General features: G+C 41.2%; 2 protein-coding genes across 13 annotated transcripts in view; one reads left to right on the top strand and one right to left on the bottom strand.

Moving 5' to 3' along the window:
• The window catches only part of LOC143023829 (Y+L amino acid transporter 2-like), a 213,211-nt gene that overhangs the window by 137,543 nt on the left and 53,442 nt on the right, over positions 1 to 22,226 (top strand). The gene's annotated exons all lie outside the window — the stretch shown is intronic.
• On the bottom strand, positions 861 to 9,330 carry LOC143023828 (uncharacterized). Its single transcript, XM_076182450.1, has 4 exons — positions 8,704 to 9,330; positions 8,028 to 8,542; positions 7,711 to 7,873; positions 861 to 1,259 (listed from the first exon to the last, which is right to left on the bottom strand). The coding sequence occupies exons 1-4, from the start codon at positions 9,328 to 9,330 to the stop codon at positions 861 to 863; spliced, it is 1,704 nt and encodes a 567-aa protein (XP_076038565.1).

Genomic DNA, 22,226 nt, shown 5'->3' with positions numbered 1-22,226 from the left:
CAGAGGAAATAGAAATGGCAGAAATTATGAACAAGCATTTTAAATCAGTGTTTACGAGGGAGAACATACAACTTAGAGATGTCAAGTGGGAGGAGAAAGTCCCCCTTGTGAAAGAGATAGAAGTAACAAGGAAAGAAATAATGAATCACTTGAGCAATCTCGATATCAGAAAATCACATGGACCAGATGAAATGGCAAACTGGATTTTGAGAGAATGCAGGAATGAACTAACAGATAAAATACATAGTCTAATAAGCAGTTCATTGAAACAGTGAAAAGTTCCAGAAGATTGGAGAAGAGCAAATATACAGTCACCGCAAAAAAGATTCGGACCTACCCGGACTATAAACAAAATTGGCAGTCATGTGCAAAGATAACAATAAAAATGGGTATATAATGTATATAAACACTTTCTTTTAATATTTAGTCATGTCCCCCTTGTTCTTGATGATGTCTTGTCGTCATTTTAGCATGCTGTCACTCAATTTGTGGAAGTAATCCTCTCCCATTTCAGTGCACCACACTTTCTTAACTGCATCAATGAGCTTAGGCAAGGATGACTGTTTGTTTTTCATTACATGCCAACAGTTCTCAATCGGATTGAGATCAGGACTATTTCCTGGCCATTGCAAGACCTGAATATTCTTTTCGGAGAGTCAGTTGATCACCTTCCTTGTTTTGTGACACGGAGCACTGTCATGCATGAAAATGTTGCTGGCATGAATATTGTAACACTGAAGGAGATGGTCATTTAACACACTAATATACCGGTCACTATTCATCATTATATTTTTTGGCAGGAAATACAGCCCTCCTTGACCGAATGCACCACTAAAACATGCCCAAACCATGACAGATTCTCAGTGCTTTACAGTAGGGGATGTGTAGGCCACATCATACCGGCTTGCTGTTGACGGGCGTCTGACCTTCACGTGCTGGCTTAGGATGAGTTGAAATGTGCTTTCATCAGACCACATGACCTTAGACCACTCTTCTTTCGTCCACTTAGCATACTGCTTTGCAAATGCCAGCCTAGCCTTCTGCAAGTGGTCGGTGAGTAAAGGCTTGCGGGCAGCAGTACGGCTAGGGAGCTTCAGGTCCTTCTGCAGGCGGTGCATTACTGTCCTTACTGAGACATTTTCTAGAAGTTTCGGGTGACTTTCCTTTAGTTGTGCAGCAGTAACCCTTGGATTTTTCCTTACTTCCCTTTTTAGAAGGTTGTCAGTTGCCTTTGAATTCTTTTGAGGGCGTCCACTGCCCTGGGTCAGAAGCAGTGTCGCAAGACACAGCACATCCACAGCAAGGCCGCTTCATTAAATCGGCGACCCCCCCTCTCCATCCCCATGCATAAAGGAGAAGACGAGGAGAAATCCCTTCAGGCTGCGTCAAAATTTGCTCACACATACTACCTCACCCCCCATCCCCCTGCCCATTCCACCTCATGCATCACAACATCATCCATATACAACCATTCTCCATTCATCCCTGTCTTCTGTCCTCTCCCATCCTTCCTCAACAGACATTCCCCTCTTTCCCAAAGCCCCCTTCACCCCATCCATCCACTTCATCCTAGGACGTCCCCTCATGTTCACTCCCTCCACATCTGCCTTCCATACCTCTTTTACTAGTCTTTCTTCACTCATTCTTTCCATGTGTCCAAACCATCCTAATACTCTTTCATCAACCCTATCTCCCAACCCCCTTTCCACCCCTGTTCTCCTCCTCACCTCCTCATTTCTCACTCTATCCAGCCTAGTAACCCCCATCATACTTCTCAGACACCTCATCTCAAACACATTCAAACTCCTTCTCTCTTCCTCTCTTATGTTCCATGTTTCTGTCCCATACAGTGCTGTTGGCACAATCACTCCTTCATATAGTCTCCTCTTCGCATCCATTCCCAAATGTCTATTCCTCATTACACACTTTAATCCACCAAGGCATTTACTCGCTTCTCTCAATCTACATTCTACCTCCACCTTCACTCCACCTTTTCCTGCCACATTTGCACCCAAGTATCTAAAACTATCCACTTCCTCCAGTCGCTCTCCCTTAATGCTCACTTCCAGCCTACTGCCACTTTCACCCCTTGTACATCTCATCACCTTACTTTTACCCACATTTATCTTCAGCTTTCTTCTATCACATACTCTCCCAAACTCTATCACCAACTTTCTCAATCCCTCCTCTGATCCTGCCACAAGCTCAGTGTCGTTCGCAAACAACAGCTGGCTCACCTCCAACTTTTCTCCATTTTCTTTAACCATCTCCAATCCCTGACCCACTACCCTTACATTTACCTCTCGCACTACCCCATCCATGTATAAGTTGAACAGCCAGGGCGACATAACGCATCCTTGACGAAGTCCCACCTTTACCTCGAACCACTCACTCTCTCCATTTCTAATCCTGACACAAGCTCTACTACTCTCATAAAAACCCTTGACAGCTCCTAGAAGCTTTCCTCCTATCCCATATATCCACAAAACCTCCCACAGTGCCTTTCTGTCTACCCTATCATAAGCCTTTTCCAGGTCCATAAAGGCCCAAATAACATCCTTCCCCTTTCCTATAGCTTTCTCGCATATCTGTCTTACCACGCAGGTACAACTATAATATATGTAATCAAGACGCCGACATCGGCATCCTCGCATACCCACTTGCTCCTCATGACGCCTACGTAGGCGTCATTGTATCGAAGGGGCTAACCATCTCCAACCCCTGATCCACTACCCTTGCATTCACCACTTGCACCACCCCATCCATGTAAAAATTGAACAGCCAGGGCGACATAACACATCCCTGACGAAGTCCCACCTTTACCCCAAACCACTCACTCTCTCTATTTCTAATCTTAACACAAGCTCTACTACATACATACATACATATACCTAGGCTTTTTCCCCCTTACAAGGGAGGTAGCCAAAAAGGAAAAGGCATAAAATAATTCCCCCCCATTCCATCCCTGAATACACTCCACACCCCTCCACCCTCTCTCTCATCTTAGCACCTCCTGGATGACGGGTCATCCCTGCACCTTGTCCACTGCCCTGGGTCAGAAGCAGTGTCGCAAGACAGCACATCCACAGCAAGGCCGCTTCATTAAATCGGCGACCCCCCCTCTCCGTCCCCCCATGCATAAAAGGAGAAGACAGGGAGAAATCCCTTCGGGCTGCGTCAAATTTTGCTCACACATACTACCTCACCCCCCATCCCCCCGCCCATTCCACCTCATGCATCACAACATCATCCATAAACAACCATTCTCCATTCATCCCTGTCTTCTGTCCTCTCCCATCCTTCCTCAACAGACATTCCCCTCTTCCTCAAAGCCCCCTTCACCCCATCCATCCACCTCATCCTAGGACGTCCCCTCATGTTCACTCCCTCCACATCTGCCTTCCATACTTCTTTTACTAGTCTTTCTTCACTCATTCTTTCCATGTGTCCAAACCATCCTAATACTCTTTCATTAACCCTATCTCCCAACTCCCTTTCCACCCCTGTTCTCCTCCTCACCTCCTCATTTCTCACTCTATCTAGCCTAGTAACCCCTATCATACTTCTCAGACACCTCATCTCAAACACATTCAAACTCCTCTCTTCCTCTCTTATGTTCCATGTTTCTGCCCCATACAGTGCTGTTGGCACAATCACTCCTTCATACAGTCTCCCCTTCGCATCCATTCCCAAATGTCTATTCCTCATTACACACTATAATCCACCAAGGCATTTACTCGCTTCTCTCAATCTACATTCTACCTCCACCTCCACTCCACCTTTTCCTGCCACATTTGCACCCAAGTATCTAAAACTATCCACTTCCTCCAGTCACTCTCCCTTAATGCTCACTTCCAGTCTACTGCCACTTTCACTCCTTGTACATCTCATCACCTTACTTTTACCCACATTTATCTTCAGCTTTCTTCTATCACATACTCTCCCAAACTCTGTCACCAACTTTCTCAATCCCTCCTCTGATCCTGCCACAAGCTCAGTGTCGTCCGCAAACAAAAGCTGGCTCACCTCCAACTTTTCTCCATTTTCTTTAACCATCTCCAATCCCTGACCCACTACCCTTACATTTACCTCTCGCACTACCCCATCCATGTATAAGTTGAACAGCCAGGGCGACATAACGCATCCTTGACGAAGTCCCACCTTTACCTCGAACCACTCACTCTCTCCATTTCTAATCCTGACACAAGCTCTACTACTCTCGTAAAAACTCTTGACAGCTCCTAGAAGCTTTCCTCCTATCCCATATATCTGCATAACCTCCCACAGTGCCTTTCTGTCTACCCTATCATAAGCCTTTTCCAGATCCATAAAAGCCCCAAAAAACATCCTTCCCCTTTCCTACAGCTTTCTCACATATTTGTCTTACCACAAAGATCTGATCTATACAACCTCTACCTGTCCTAAATCCACAGTGATCCTCACCAATTACTCCCTCTGTTCCTCTCGTAATCCTCTCAATCAAGATTCTCCCATAAGCCTTCCCAACTACACTTAACAAGCTAATCCCTCTGAAACTACTACACTCACACTCGTCCCCCTTTCCCTTTACAAGGGAAAGGGGGACACCTCCAGTCCTCCAGCACTCTACCCTCTCTTAAACAAACATTAAATAACCTCACCAGCCAGTCCACCATAACTGTATCTCCTTTCTTCAGACATTCTGCATGGCATCCATCCAACCCAGTTGCCTTACCTGCTCTCATCATCTTAACAGCTGCTTTCATTAATCTTTCCCTATTTCTCCTTCATTTTCCTCACTCATTTTCTTAGTGCTTCCCACTGCAACTACCTTTTCCTCCCTATTCTCCTTCACATTTAGCAAATCCTTAAAATACTCTGCCCACCTTCCTCTCACTGCCTTCTCTTCCATTATCATCTCTCCATCTGCACCTTTTACTTTTTCTTCTCTACTTGATTCGCCTCTCCTCTTCCTCTTTTAATTTCTTTCCAAAACATCTTTTCATTGCTTTCAAAATTTTCTGTCATAATCTTACCCCACTTCACATCTGCTCTCCTCTTTGCCTCCTTTACCTTTTGCTTTACTTCTCTTTTCTTTTCTTTGTACCTCTCATATGACTCCCTCGTCCTATTTTGTAACCAATCTGTGAAAGCTCACTTCTTCTCTTCTACAACCTTCTTTGTTTCCTCATCCCACCATTCACTACCCTTCCTTCTATTTCCTCCTGTCCTTCTTGTTCCACACACCATCCTTATACTCTTTGTGACTCCCTCCTTGAACCATCCCCATTCCTCCTCCACACCCAGCTCTACTCTATCCTTCACTCCCTCCCACTCCTCCTTCAGCTTCTTCTTGTACTCCTTTTCCTTTTCATTTAAAGAGTTCACTCTAAGCACCTCCCTACCTTTTGTCCCTTTCCTCTTTCTCCATCTATCCTCCACTCTCAACTTACCTTCCACCAAAAAATGATCTGATATTCCCCCACCCTCTACCCTTAGGACATGTACATCCTTAACTCTTCCTATCATAATCCTATTTACCACTACATAATCCATCAACGCTCTATCTACCACCCTTCCATCCACCACCCTCTCCCATGTGTACTTATGCTTGACTTTCTTCCGAAACACTATTTGCTATCATCAACTCTCTTTCTAGACACATTTCCACCATCAACTCTCCACTACGATTCTTTTCTGGAACTCCACATTTCCCAACCACTTCATCAATTGGACCATTTCCTACCCTAGCATTAAGGTCTCCCAGTACTATTACATTGACATTTCTCCCTAAATCCTCTATGCACTCATTTAAATCTATCCAAAAGGCCTCCCTTTCTTCTACACTCTTCTCACTGCCAGGCTCATATGCACTTACAAAGACCCACATCTCCTTTCCCAGTTTCACCTTCATGCACATTATCCTTGAGGAAACCTCCTTCCACTCCACTACACATTTACCTTTCTCTTCACTTACTAGAATAGCCAACCCTTCCCTCCCTCGCCCTCTCTTCACTCCTGATAACCTCCCACTTACACTCCCAAACTTACACTCACCCTTCCCTTTCAACTTAGTTTTACTCAAAGCCAACACATCCATCTTTCTTCTCACAAACATACTACCTATTTTTTCCCTTTTACTCTCATCTGTACCACATCCACGCACATTAAAAGACCCAAACCTTAGGGTGCTGGTCGGAAAACTCCCAGACCCTCTTATGCCTTTACTTTTTCTTTTAGGAATGTCCCCTGTGGGGCTACAAGGAGAAGGATGCCTAGTCCCAATCCCCGCCCCTTTCTTCTTGCCTCTTACGATCTAAGTGGAAATACTTGGTGGCAGTATTCTTTTCCCCCACCACAGGGAATTCCCCCACCACATAAAATGAATACTCAGAGAAATGGTACAGGACAGCAGCAAGGAGTTGGGGGACAGCATAACGGAGGGACAGTCGTAGTATAAAAGTGTCATTATTTCTCTATGAACAGAGTTTTCCTCTATCATAAACAAAATGATGTGTGGCTCTGGTCTGTAGGGGTGCCCCATATAGACCCTAAAGTATCAACTGCATGCTACTTTGCCACAATAACAAGCAGCCAATACCCCAGACAAGCTCTACTACTCTCTTAAAAACTCCTGACTGCTCTTAACAGCTTTCCTCCTATCCCATATATCTGCAGTACCTCCCACAGTGCCTTCCTGTCTACCCTGTCGTACGCCTTTTCCAGATCCATAAAAGCCCAAAAATCATCCTTACCTTTTCCAATAGCTTTCTCACATATCTATCTTACCACAAAAATCTGATCTACACAACCCCTACCTGTCCTAAAACCACACTGTTCCTCACCAATTACTCCCTCTGTTCCTCTCCTAATCCATCTCAATCAAGACCCTATCCCATAAGCCTTCCCAACTACACTCTGAAACTACTACACTTACACTTCTCCCCCTATCCCTTGTAAAGCAGAACTATACAGGCACTCCTCCAGTCCTCCGGCATTCTTCCCTCTCTTAAACAAACATTAGATAACCTCACCAGCCAGTCCACCATAAATGTACTTCCTTTCTTCAGACATTCTGCTGTGGTAATTATTATTGTGAATATTAGTGCTTACCTCGGTTTGGGAACTTTCCCTTGAGATGTTATTTTCTTTCGATTCAGGAGCCTACCCTGAAACTTCGAACCACGCCTATCATAACTTTAAATAAGATATGATTAAACTCCCCTCCCTTTTACTTATTAAATCTATGAAGTAATTTTGGTTTGATAAATCAGGAACTTTGAGAAATCAAAAGGAAAAGTTAACCCGTGCCTTTGAGCTTTTTTGAACACATAAGAGTCCCACCAAATATGGCCACTATCGTCGGGTCTGAATGGCAGATCACCCAGAGCTCTGGTTCCTGGCAGACCACTCTTAAGGGGATTGACCATCAGAAAACCATGAAAAAAAAACGAAATTCTGAAAATATTTCATCTAAAAGTGTTGCTCATTAGCTATCTCGTGGCCGAGTATTGATGTTGTATCTTGATTTTTACTATCTAAAAAAATATAATACAGTACCCCCCCACCCTACTCTGGCTGGGTTGTGTGTGCTGCGTACTGCATATCACGTTTTCTGTTGTTACATATATTTGCTAACAAAAGAAGCTGCATATTTTGCACAATATTCATGCTTTTGTATGATAGACAGAGGTGGGTGCGCAAACCTTTTTTTGGGTTCTGAATCCGAACCCGAATCTTCGCCGGTTTTGGGTTCCCAACCTCCGAATAGCGAACCCGATTTTCAAAATTTCGGTGCGAACATTTATTCCGAACATTTGTCTGCGAACCTCCGAATCTGGGGTGGAAGGCAGTCACAAGGAGCTTCTCCTGGTCCTCAAACATGTGTTGAAACCTGAAAAGATTAAGATATGAGTTAATTTAATTATTGATTAATGATTATTAATTTTTTTTTCATTTCAATTACTATAAAATATTATATTATTTTATTATTTATATAATTATATTATATTATTATTATATTATATTAAAATATTAAAAATATCTACCTTTCAGTGAAGCCCTTTTTGTCTCTGCTATGGTGCTCCTGTGTCCCCAGGAGGTAGGTGACGAGGGGCTTGGCATGCTTGATGCTGTTGTCCCTAAGCAGGTTCAAGTCCCTCTGGAGCACCATCAAGTTGGGAAGGAAGTTCCCCATGTAGGCATGCTGGTCTGACTGCATTTTGTCCAAAGCATTGGCAATTGGGGCCATAACTTTGACGTACTCGGCGATGACCTCGTTGTCCTCGTCAACAAAGACGGGGATCGGGTTGGGGCGCATGCTGGTACAGAGATCATTGATCTTTTTACGGGTGTCCAGGTCCTGTAGCAGGCCAGAAAGCATCTTATAGCTGTCATAGCTGGAGTTCCACCTCGTTGCGCCAGGGACTATAAGTTTTTTGCCGATAGCATCCTTTATCTCGTTGGCTGCAGCAGTTCGGCGGCCCTGGGCATTCCACAAAGACTGTGCCTTGGCAGCCGACCTTCTGAAGATATTCCTGCCACCATGGTTCCATTGTGGGACCTGAAAAAAGAATATTTATTTTAATATTTTATTACAATTCACAAATTAAAAAATAATAAATAATTTACATCTTTTTAGTTTTTATCAAAAGAACAATAAATTATTTAATATTTATAAATTATTAATTTATTAAATAAAAAAAATATATATATTATACTCACTTTGGAAACATCCTCAGACGCCAGGAGGTTCAGAGTGTGTGCACCACACCTCTGGTGTTTAGGCAGGCTAACCTCGGCTTCGTCAGCCTGGTCCAGGGCCTCCTCCATAGATATGACCTGAGGCTCATCAGCCAGCTCTTCGTCAGGCTTGTCCTCGCCAGGTTGTATGACGACGTCCTCTTGTGCAAAGTTGACAAATGCACTAACATAGTTTGTGCCATTGTCTGTGGTCGTGCAGAGAATCTTGCTGCTGATGCTGAAGTCCTCATGCAGCTTGCTCAAGGACCTCGCTGAGTACTCAGCTGTCTGGCTCTCCTTCACCTCCTTCATGCCCAAGACTGCAGTCGTCCTCTCCAGGGTGGCCTTGTCCAACCACGAGACTGTGGAGCCTATGAAGGCCCAGTTGTGGCTCGACCAGCTGTCGGCAGTGGTGGCCAGGTAGTCCTGCTTGGACATGATCTGGGTGAGCTCATTTTTGGCCCTGGCGCTCATATGCTTGATGTCGTTGCCAAGCTTTTTCCTGGACGGCAGCTTGAACTGAGGGTTCAGGTAGTTGAGGAAGGCCCTGAGCACCTCTGACTCTGTTGTTATGGTGGGCAGCATGTCGCGGATAATCCACTGAAACATAAAAAAGATGTGTGAGTATTTGAAGTTAAATTTTTGTTATAAATTATTTTTATTTATTAAAGTTAATTAATTTATTAATTTATTTTCATACTAAAACAGTAGAACTTTTAAAAGTAAAACTTACCTAATAGAACAGATCAAGGGCCTTCTGCTGGTCAAACCTCTCAGCCATAACCTCCTCAATACAGCCCTGCCCGAGGCTTTTGGCATCCCGACCACCACCAGAAGCAGAGCGGCCACGTTTGCTGCTGCCATCTAAGGCTGCTTTTAAGGCAGGACTATCTAAAGGGTGCTTGGTGGCATAATGCTTCTTTAAGTTGCTGTTGGTGTCATTCTGAAGCTTCAGCCTCGCAGTGTAATTTTTCCTGGTGCAGAGGGCAAACCCGGCGTCCCTGCCAACACCACACTTGAAGAAGGGCTTGAGAATGTCCCAGTCTCTGTAGAGGTCCCTTTCCCTCCTGGAACCGTGACCTCCCTCGGCTTGCTCGGCCTCGGTGTCGGCAATGTCCATGTCCTCGGCTCGACTTGTGCCAGGCATCAGCTCCGGACTCGAAAACTCTGGCAGTTGGATATCGCTGGCGTCAGATTCACTCTCAACGAGGCCGCTTGGGTTCGTGGACCTTGGTGTGTCAGACTGAGCACTTGGGTTTCTCGACCTTGGTGTGGATGTCACGTACTCATCCATTGTCAGGGGTGAGTGTGATGTGAGTAGAGTAGTCTAGCCTCCTTGGGTGTCCTCTCCAGAGTGTTGTCAGTGCAACGGTTGAAGAATGTCTGACTATTGTAGCACTGTTTAACTAAATCGTAACTTACGGGACGCGGTGACAAGAAAGTCTGCAGACTGTGCAGATTTGTAAACACTAAACAAGCGCTCCTATTGGCTGCTGCAGTCACCGGCGCATGCGCGGTGGCTGCGCGTCACTAACAAGCGTTCTGATTGGCTGGCAGCCAGCTGCGGTCACAACATGACGAGTCTGTGTGGTACAGATATAGCAACGAGTTAAACACCACGAGTATATTTCAAAGTTCAAAGAAGGGCAGTCCAGGCAGTACTACTAGTCTTTGTTTCACATTACTACACACAGTCACACAGGCTTGCATATCGAGCACATTTCGAGCAGTGGTGATTTGAGACACACACACACTTACACGCCCATACTGAAATAGAATTAGAGAGAAGCGATAAAGTAAAACACAATGCTAATGGTCAAAGGCGTCTCTAGTTGTTACAGAAACATAGGCGTCACCACATCTGTATGCCGCGGAAAAGTTGAAAACCAATGTTTGGTCGTCTTCGTTTTTTCAAATTTTTCCCGGGATACGGAGGTTCGGATTCGCGAAAAAAAAAAGACGTTCCGAACCTGGAAGTCCCAATCTTTTTTGACGTCGGTCCGAATCCGAACCTCTGAACCCAAATCCGGGATTTTGCCGGTCCGAACAAATCCGCGGATAAAGGTTCGCGAACATTTGTTCGGAACGCCCACCTCTGATGATAGATAATAGCATACAAATGGCAACAGAGACCTGACTGCGTAGTGTACAGTATGAATCATCCATCAGGAAAAAAAAAAAAAACGAAATTTGAAAATAGTTCCTCTAAAAGTGTTGCTCATTAGCTATCTCGTGACTGAGTATGGATGTTGTATCTTGATTTGATATGATACAGTATCCCCCCCCCTTGTGTGGCTGGGCTGTGTGTGCTACGTACTGCATATCGCGTTTTCTGTTGTTACATATATTTGCTAACAAAAGAAACCATATTTTGCACAATATTTATGCTTTTGTATGATAAATAATAGCATACAATATGGTAACAGAGACCTGACTGCTTAGCGTACTGTCATACAGTATGTGAACGTGACTTATTCATAGCTTGTCTTTCAAGTAAGTGAGATGTACTATTTTCTAGAGTTCAATTCTGTGCTCAAGTTGCAGTTCTGAACCACATCTTTGGTTATGAACTTGCATATATGCCATCAGCAAGAGGGACAACAACCAGTGCTGCCATAAAACAGCTTAGGATAGCAGATAAAGATCGTCTGTCGTCAAAGATGCATCGCGCCAAGAAAAGGAAAAGTGCACACTTGGAACCTGAGCAATATAACCTTGGTGGATACTAACTGGATTCATCATATAAACCTGTAATTAATCAAAAGCTGGTAATAAAGAGTAGGGTGGTGCCTATGATACTCTTTCAACACCATAACATCCTAAATAATGAATGGGGACCAGTAGCCATAAACAAAAAACTATGATGCTCATTCCTGAAAAACTTGATTTTTGCACATTTAACTTTATTCATATCCAAAACGCCTTCACTGATTTTCAACTGCAAATCCTTTTCAGATTCAGCATAGTTGGGAGAACATTTGGAGGCAGATTTATGTCCTTCTGTCAAGGACTAGTAGGATTTTTTCATATATACATTTTTTTTTCATCAACTTTGGATTTTTTTTTTCTCATAACAGACTGATCAGAACATCATAATTTTGCCTCCGTTTCTTCATCTATCTTAGCCCATTATAAAGACAAAAAATAATCAATATCCAGTCAAAGGTCTATCCTCTGAATCAATTTCAAAATTTTCAAAAATTACCCCTCGAAAATGAAAAAAAAATCACAATAAAAAAAGTATAAGCATAAATGACTTGAAAACTCGGTGGTATCTTCTCTGAGACAAGACAGTTACTAGGAAAAATCTCAGCTACTTTCACCCCAAACAAAAAAAGTTCGATTTTCTAATGGACAATCCCCTTAAAACCAGTTGGCAATGGACTTTTTTATGTCTTCATATCAGAAGCCTTCAAGTTCAACCTAATTTCAGACCAATAGTCTTCAGACCTAATTTCAGACGAATATTGCTTCTGACCCAGGGCAGTGGACAGGATGCAGGGATGACCTGTCATCCAGGAGGTGCCAAGATAGGAGGGAGGGTGGAGGGGAGTGGAATATATGGGAAATGAAATGGGTGGGAGTGATTTCTATGCCTTTTTCTTTTTGGCTACCCCCTGTGTAAGGGGGAAAAAGCCTTTGGTATATGTATGTATGTATGTAGTCTGAGAACACTACCAAGTAAGTTCTCAGACTTTAGCTTGTATTTATTAAACCGTAATTACCATACTGCATAGCATCCATCCAACCCAGGTGCCTTACCTGATCTCATCATCTGAACAGCTGCTTTCACTTCATCCTTCCCTATTTCTCCTTCATTTTCCTCACTCATCACTAATTTTCTTAGCACTTCCCACTGCATCTACCTTTCCCTCCCTATCCTCCTTCACATTTAGCAACTCCCTAAAATATTCTGACCACCTTCCTCTCACTGCCTTCTCTTCCTCTTTTAATTTCCTTCCAAAACATCTTTTTATTACTTTCAAAATTTTCTGTCATACGCTTACCCCATTTCACATCTGCTCTCCTCTTTGCTTCCTTCATCATATGCTTAGCTTCCCTTCTCTTTACTTTGTACCTCTCATACGATTCCCTCGTCCTAATTTGTAGCCAATCTATGAATGCCTGCTTCTTCTCTTCTACACCCTTCTTTGCTTCCTCATCCCACCACTCACTACCCTTCCTTCTATTTCCTCCTGCCCTCCTTGTTCCACACACCATCTTTGCACACCTTATGACTCCCTCCTTGAACCATTCCCGTTCCTCCTCCACTCCTAGTTCTACTCTATCCTTTACTCCCTCCCACTCCTCTCTCAGCTTCTTCTTATACTCATTCTCCTTTTTTTGAGATGGAATTCAACATTAAGAAGTGTAGTATAATGGAATTTGGAAGAAGCAGAAAAGAATAGTGGGATATAAACTGGGAGAGGAAGAAATTAAAAAAGTAGAAAATGAGAAGGGCCTGGGAGTCATTATTATGAATAATATGTCCCAGAGAAACATAATTTTTTTTTTTTTTAGAAACTTATAATTTAATAAGAACAATCAAAGTAGCACTTACATACCTGGATGAAGAAATGGTGAAGAAAATACTAGTCACTTTGATAAGACCAATATTGGAGTATGCAGCGACGACGTGGTCACCAAGTACAAAAAAATGTATAACAAAACTTGAAAGAATGCAAAGAGCAATTACAAAATTGGCACCAACACTCTCAGAACTATCATATGAAGAGAGACTAGCAAAACTTGAGCTACAGACATTAGAGTAAAGAAGAGAGAGAGGAGACTTGAAAACTATTTATAGAATCATGAAAGGCATAGAAACTATTGATAGAGAGGATCTAATAAAATGGGATAGTAGAGATACAAGAGAACATGGAAAGAAAATCAAGGAAAACAGTTATAGAAGAGACCTGAAAGAGAATAGCTTTCCCCACAGGGTAAGACATTTGGAACAAGTTAGATGAAAATGTGGTGTGTGCACAAACAATACACAAATTTAAAAACAGGCTAGATAAAACGAGATATGAAGACGGGACACAATGAGCATAGCTCTCCTTCCAGTATAATACAACTAGGTAAATACACACATCGTCAGATTGACGGTGAAGATTGGAACTCCGGAAAAAAAAGCAATTTTCATGGATTTCAGTGATGAGGGAGTACCTGTGTAGTATTAGTAGGGAAGGGGAAAGATGATGGTGTAGTGGGCAGGTAAAAAAAGGCAAGGGGAATGCAATATTGAAGAAAATAGAAGGAAATGAGGAAGGGGATGAACATTTCTCAACACCGGAAGGAATGTAAACAATAAACGATGTGCAGATGACACAGCTGATGTCGAACAAGTAAGGGAATTAAAAGTAGGTATATAGATGAGAGCAGCTCAATAGAAAGAGGAGATAATTACTTCTATGGATTTAATGAGGGAGGAGATGACAACTTCCCCTGATTAGCAAGCCTAGAAGAAAAACTAACAAAATTGAATGAATCATTGGAGGTTAGGTTTAGCCAACTCACAACAATTACATAGAGAGTTGATAAATTGGAAAAAACTAAGGAAGGAGAATCAAAACCTAATTAAAGAAGTGGAAGAATTAAAAAGACAGTTAAAAGGAGTAAAGGATGAGAACGAGGAATTATAGAGGAATAATAAAGAAACTAAAGTCCATAGCAAAAGAGTTAAGTGGTTGGAAAAAAGTCCAGGAGGATAACGAAATTGAATTTAGAGATATAGTGAAACAACATATGAAGGAACACACTCAGAACACAGATATTAAAGTGATGAGAGAGAAGGAGAATATAGTAAGAGACTTAGTAGATAAAAAGAAATGTATGATTATATTAGGAATGGAAGAGAAGCATAACCCAAATAGGACTACAAGAGTAAGGGATGAGAAAGAAAAAGTAAACAAGGTATTAAAATATTTCAAGAAGGTGAACAAGAAATAGAGAAAGAAATTGAAGAAATTTATAGGCTAGAGAAATACAGTATAGATATGACCAGACCAGTTAAGGTTAAATTCAGGTCACAAACGACAGCAGAGAATATCTTATAAAAAACAGGGACACTAGCAAAAAGTGATCAGTATAAACAGGTATGGATAAAAAGAGATGAATGAAAAGGAAAGAGAGGAAGAGAAAACAAAAAAATCAAAGCTTAAGGAAAAAATGAGAACAGAACAGAGTCAGACAAAGAGAAATTCTATTAGAAAGTAGTGGATATGAAAGTGAGAAAATACTTTGTAGTAGAGAAAAACAGAAAGGAAACAGAAAACAGGATTGAGGTAATGGAAAATTAAAAGTATCTTTCATAAATATAGATGGCTTAATAACAGGCTTGAATGAATTGAATAATTACCTGAAGGAAAAAGAACCGGACATAATGGGAATTGTAGTGACAAAATTGAGAGGTCCATTACAGAAGGATATAAATGCGAGGAATGTTACATATGGAAAGAATAGAGTGGAGATGATTATGATGGAAATACAGGACATGGGCAAGAAGAGTAGGAAGTTTGTGGTAAATTATGTGCCACCTAAAAGGCTTTGTGAGAAGAGAGAGAACACAAAAATATGTTGGAAGACACAAGGATAACACTAAATAAGATAATGGAAGATGGAGGAAGAATAGTTATAATGGGTGACCTTAATTGCAAAGAAATCTGCTGGGAAGAGATGACAGTGAAGGGTGGAGACAACCAAGTATAGAAATGAGGAAGAACCATCGAGACTAGACCTAATAATCACATCAGAACCTGAAATAGTAGACAAGATTGAATATAAGACACCACTAAGTAAAAGTGACCACATATTAGTTGAAGTGGAACTAAATGAGAAAAAATACATGGGAAAAAACGAACAATATAGAAAGGGAAGATTGATGTATGGAAAAACAAATTTTTATATGAGAGAATATTTCCAAAAAGCAGACTGGGAAAGGATACACAAGGAGGAAACAACAATAGAAGAGAAATGGAAAATTTTGACAAAAATTCATAAGGAGTGGAAAAGTATGTTCCAAGACAAAAACAAGAAAAAGGATATGTAAAATGTTGGTACAATAAAAGATGTAGGTAGTTAAAAGACAAAAAGGATAAAGCTTGGATAAAATGGAGGAAAGACAAAAAACCTGAAAAATGGAAAATGTATACCGGTTATAGAAACCAATATGTACAAGTGTGCAGAGAAGAAAAGAGAAAATAAGAAAAAGATATCATAGAAAAATGTAAAGATCAACCAAAACTATTTTATAGTTTTGTAAACAACAAATTGAAAAAAAAACAACAAGAATTAGTGAAACTACGACAAGGAGGAATTGAATACACAGGAAATAGAAATGGCATAAATTATGAACAAGCATTTTAAATCAGTGTTTATGAGGGAGAATGTGCAACTTAGCAATGTTGAGTGGGAGGAGAAAGTCCCCCCTGTGAAAGAGATAGAAGTAACAAGGAAAGAAATAATGAATCACTTGAGCAATCTCGATGTTAGAAAATTGCATGGTCCAGATGAAATGGCAAACAGGATTTTGAGAGAATGCAGGAACGAACTAACAGACAAAATACATAGTCTAATAAACAGTTCATTGAAAGAAGGAAAAGTTCCAGGAGATGGGAAAAGAGCAAATATAGTACCAATATATAAGGGGGGAACAAAGAAGACCCTACTAACTATAGTCTCTCTCTTATAAGTACAGTAGCTAAAATTTGTGAAAGAATTATCAAAATTAGATGGGTAAAGCTTTTAGGAAAAAACAACATACTAAATACAAGGCAATTTAGATTTAGACAAGGACGATCATGTGTCACAAACTTGATGTGTTTCTATTCAAGACTAATAGATATAATACAAGAAAGAGATGGATGGGCTGATTGTGCATTTCTAGACCTGAAAAAAGCTTTTGATAAGGTGCCACATAAGAAATTGCTAAAGAAATTAGAAACTGCAGGAGGAATGCAGGGCAAACTACTGAAGTGGAAGGAAGACTTCTTTCATGAATGAAAAATGAGAGTGGTGATAAGAGACAAACATTCTAATTGGGATGAAGTGATAAGTGGAGTTCCACAAGGAACAGTTTTGGCCCCAATAATGTTTGCTATATATATTAATGATATGGATAAAAGAATTGAAAGTTATATGAGCTTCTTTGCGGACAATTCAAAACTGTTGAAAAAAGTGAACACTGAAGAAGATTTGTAAGTCGCTGCAGAGTGATCTCAATAAAGTATGGGAATGGAGTAAGAAGTGGGAGATGGAATTCAGTATTAAGAAGTGTAGTATGATATAATTTAGAAGAAGCAAAAAAAGAATAGTGGGATCATATACATTGGGAGTGGAAGAAATAAAAAAAAAGTGGAAAATGAGAAGGACCTGGGAGTCATTATTACGAATGATATGTCCCCTGATAAACATATAAACAAAATTTTTGGAGAAACTTATAATTTAATAAGATCAAAGTGGCATTTACATACCTGGATGAAGAAATGGTGAAGAAAATAATAGTCACTTTGATAAGACCAAAATTGGAATATGCAGTAACGACATGGTCACCAAGTACAAAAAATGTATAACAAGACTTGAAAGAATACAAAGAGCAATTACAAAATTGGCACCAATGCTCTCAGAATTATCATATGAGGAGAGGCTGACAAAACTTGAACTACAGACATTGGAACAAAGAAGAGAAGAGACTTGATAACTATTTATAGAATCATGAAAGGTATAGAAGCTATTGATAGAGAGGATCTAATAAAATGGGATCGTAGAGATACAAGAGGACACGGAAAAAAAAAAAAAAATTATAGAAGAGACCTGAAAAACGAACAGCTTTTCCCACAGGATGATAGATGTTTGGAACAAGCTAGATGAGAATGTGGTGTGTGCAAAAATGATACACGAATTTAAAAACAGTCTAGATAAAAGAAGATATGAAGACTGGACACCATGAGCATAGCTCCCCTTCCCATAAAATACGACTAGGTAAATATAAGTAGGTAAATACATACACACACACCTCGTGGCGCTGTGGTTAGAGTTCTCGCCTGCCACTACGGTGGACTGGGTTTGACTCTCGCCCAGGGCTGAAATACAGGTACTCCTCGTTTAACGACGACAATTGGGACCAGCGTGCCGTCGTTAACCGAATTGGTCGTTAAGCGAAAGTGTATACATATACGTACATGTACTGTATGTACAATGTCCAGCAATACATGTATCTTTATTTTTGTGTATTTTCCCTCTTTTATACAGTACATTAAAGCTTTATTTACTGTTTATTTACGGTGGTTAGGTTCTTAAAATTACCGTATATGACCAAATCCGCGTATGCTGACATTCCATATTGAATACCGGGGTATTTTTTTAGTTTTGACCATGGGCGCAATATAGCAATAGAAAATTAATTATTTTGTAAATTAAAATGTATCAACGTAATATGCAATTTTGTGGGCGGAAATGAAAGTAAAAAATACCTTGCTACAAGAAAATATGCTAATGAACGAAGTCGGTAGCATAGGCTCGGGACGCCATCTTGTCGTCTGCCAACGTCTCTCATGATGACGAGCCGGATGACATTTAATTTGCAGGTTAGGTTAGTTTAGTTTAGGTTAGACGAATTAATTTATCATCCTTTCATTTCTTCGACATCGGCATCTATCATAACAAACATGGTGTACCATTCGTCCGACATGACTTCGTTACTTACGAAATCTGTTTTAGCATTTCTTTTTTCATTTCCGCTCACAAAATTGCATATTACGTTGATACATTATAATTTACAAAATTAATGATTAATTTTCTATTGTTATATTGCGCCCATGGTCGAAACTAAAAATTTACCACTACCGGTATACACTGTACCCCAAGTAGTTTTTGCAGCTTGCAGGATGGTAATGTAGACCTAAGCTTCAGAACACTTTACCTCACAGCTAATATCCACCATACAAGTTTGCCTCAGCCAACTTAATTATCGTACACGACGTCGTAACTTCGGGAGATTTACGTTAAACGACGTCATAAAGCCCGTCGTTTCTCCGAGTTGTTGTTAACCGAGTAGGTCGTTAAACGAGGAGTACCTGTAATTTTAATATCACTTTGCTGCGGGGTGTTACTGCAACTCTAATGTGCAGGGCTTTGGGGGTGTGCATGCGTGTTGGTCACAGTATTACTCATAGATTGGTCATATGAGCCCTGAGCTCTCATCCGGGAAATTAATAACTGTCAATCACAAGTCGAACACATGATCCAAAACCATGGTGAATTGACCATGGTGAATCACAATGACATTGCACCAGACAATCATATCACCAGATTCAGAAAAACTTTCAATTTACTAAGATCAATGAAAGTAGCCTTTGATTACTTGGATGAAGAAATGGTAAAGAAAATATTAGTTACATTGATAAGACCAAGATTGAGTATGCTACAACAATATGGACACCGAGTGCAAAAAAAAACATAAAGAAATTGGAAATAATTTGAAGAGCAACGACAAAGATGGCAGCAACATTCTCCAAATTGACACACGAACAAAGATTGGTCAAACTTGAACTACCAACCCTGGAACAAAGAAGAGAAAGAGGAGATCTATTAACAATCTACAGAATTATGAAAGGGAAGGAAGTACTTGATAAAGATGATTTATTATGGTGGAATAAAAGAAAAACAAGATGACATGAAAAGAAACTTAAAAAGGATTGTTATAGAAGAATTCTGAAAAAGAATAACTTCCCACACAGAGTTGTAGATATCTGGAACAAATTGAATGAGGAAACATTGAGTATGAAAACTAAACAATAATTTAAGATCAAACTGGATACTGAAAGATACAAAAGTGGGTCACTATGAGCATAGCTCTTTTCCTGGAAAGAAAAATACCAGAAGCCTGGAAATAATGGAAAAAAAGACAGAAAAACATCTAAATGGCAAACATACACTAAACTTAGGAACGAATATGTAAATATACGCAGGAAAGAAAAAAAGAGAATATAAAAGGGATATCATAGACAAATGTAAGGATCAACCAAAACTCTTTTACAGATATATAAATGACAAACTAAAGGATAAGCATGATATAGTAAAACTGCGTGAAGGAGATAAAGAATACATAGATGACACAGAGATGGCAGAAGTTAGATCAGACATTTCAGGTCTGTTTTTACAATTGAGAGCTCACAATCCTGGGAGGATGGACAACAAGAAAGATCACCCATGATGAAAGAAATAACACAAAGGGAAATAAGAGACCAAATTAGAAGCCTAGATGTCAGAAAGTCGCATGGACCAGATGGAATTGCATATTGGATACTAAAAGAGTGTATAGATGAACTGACAGACAAACTATACAAGATAATAGACTTCTCACTCAAAGAGGGAAAGGTACCGCAACATTGTAAAGATGCAAACATAGTACCAATACTTAAAGGAGGAAATAGGGAAGATCCTACAAACTTCAGACCAGTGTCCCTCACAAGCATAGTAGCAAAAATATGCAGAAAAGTCATCAGGAACAAATGGACCAAACACTTGGAAGATAACAAAATAATAAACCCCCAAACAATTTGGTTTTAGAAGTGGAAGATTGTGCACCACAAACCTGATCTGCTTTTACTCGAGACTAATTGAGATAATACAAGAAAGGGATGGATGGGCACACTGTGCCTTCTTGGATTTGCAGAAAGCACTTGACAAGGTATCACATAAAAAATTAATAAGTACATACATACATATACCAAAGGCTTTTTCCCCCTACATGGGGGGTAGCCAAAAAGAAAAAAGGCATAGAAACCACTCCCACCCATTCCATTTCCTATATATTCCACTCCTCCCCACCCTCCTCCCTCTTGGCACTTCCTGGATGACGGGTCATCCCTGCATTCTGTCCACTGCCCTGGGTCAGAAGCAGTGTCTCAAGACACAGCACATCCACAGCACATCCACAGCAAGGCTGCTTCATAAATTCAGCAACCCCCCCTCTCCGTCCCCTCATGCAGAAAAGAAGACGGGGAGAAATCCCTTCGGGCTGCGTCAAATTTTTTCTCATACATACTTCCTCACCCCCCATCCCCCACCCATTCCCCCTCATGCATCACAGCATCATCTATACACAACCCCTCTCCATTCACTATCTTCTGTCCTCTCTCATCCTTTCTCCACAGACATTCCTCTATTTTGTAATGTCCCTTTCACCCCATCCATCCATCTCATCCTAGGATGCCCCCTCATATTCACACCTTCCACCTCTGCCTTCCACACTTCTTTTACTAATCTTTCTTCACTCATTCTTTCCATGTGTCCAAACCATCCTAATACCCTTTCATCAACCCTATCTCCCAGTTCCCTTTCCACCCCTGTTCTCCTCCTCACCTCCTCATTTCTCACTCTATCTAACCTAGTAACCCCTATCATACTTCTCAGACATTTCATCTCAAACACATTCAAACTCCTTCTCTCTTCCTCTCTCATGTTCCATGTTTCTGCCCCATACAATGCTGTTGGCACAATCACTCCTTCATATAACCTCCTCTTAGCATCCATTCCCAGATATCTATTTCTCATTACACTCTTTAATCCACCAAGGCATTTACTCGCTTCTCTCAATCTACATTCTACCTCCACCCCCACTCCCCCCCCCCCAAGGCCCAGTACTTTGATGTAGTGGGGGGGCTTCTGTGTAGCAAGGACGGGCTGAGCTGTGCCAGCCAGGTGCAACCATACTGGAGAGGTCAGCCCTAAGCTACCAGACGAAAACTGAGCCAATTTTTTTTTTTTTTTTTTTTTTGGGGTGGGTGGGGGGTGGGGTAGTGTAGTGAATAGATAGGGGGTCCCTCACCCTTTTCCTTTGTGAATTCCCCTATGCCTACCCTTCATATTTGCTACCCTACTCTCCTTTTTCACCATCTTTCTCTAACCCCCCCGAGGCCCAGTACTTTAATGTAGTGGGGGGGCTTCCATGTAGCAAGGACGGGCTGAGCTGTGCCACCCAGGTGCAACCATACTGGAGAGGTCAGCCCTAAGCTACCATACAAAAACTGAGCCAATTTTTTTTTTTTTTTTTTTTTTGGGGGGGGGGGGTAGTGAATAGATAGGGGGTCCCTCACCCTTTTCCTTTGTGAATTCCCCTATCCCTACCCTTCATATTTGCTACCCTACTCTCCTTTTTCACCATCTTTCTCTAATACTTGTTAAGGAAGGTTCTGGTATCTTGGTGCCTCCCAAGCTACATGTCTGAACCCAGTGAAGTGGGGATGTATACCGTGAAGTCACTACTCCCTGCAAGGGCCGAAAGCCCACCGACTGGGGAATGCATGTTTGTGAGGTAGGTACTAGGCTGCCGACTTCCTTTCTCCCTATCCAGTACACATGCAGAGTGACTACGCCGGACCCATCCTAAATGGGACAAAACAAAAGAGGACAAACCCCAGGTTGACAAAGTCTCTAACTCACCTCCGAGGCCCTGCATGTGTAAATAGTCGTTTCTGGAACATCCTGACTCTGCAGAGACT

The sequence above is a fragment of the Oratosquilla oratoria genome, unplaced genomic scaffold (assembly GCF_046742065.1).
Source record: "Oratosquilla oratoria isolate Oo_2021 unplaced genomic scaffold, ASM4674206v1 SCAFFOLD65, whole genome shotgun sequence".
NCBI classification, from domain to species: Eukaryota; Metazoa; Arthropoda; class Malacostraca; order Stomatopoda; family Squillidae; genus Oratosquilla; species Oratosquilla oratoria.
Note: the sequence above shows the minus strand (reverse complement) of the source record. Positions and strands in the feature narration are given on the sequence as shown.

What these genes read in the sequence shown, in the direction of transcription:
- LOC143023828 (XM_076182450.1), bottom strand. Translation starts at nt 9,330, where the DNA reads ATGTTTCAGTGGATTATCCGCGACATGCTGCCCACCATAACAACAGAG. An exon ending in CGTCTGAGGATGTTTCCAAA is followed by an intron (nt 8,543 to 8,703) that starts GTGAGTATAATA and finishes TTCTTTTTTCAG; the next exon opens with GTCCCACAATGGAACCATGG. An exon ending in AAAAAGGGCTTCACTGAAAG is followed by an intron (nt 7,874 to 8,027) that starts GTAGATATTTTT and finishes TAATCTTTTCAG; the next exon opens with GTTTCAACACATGTTTGAGG.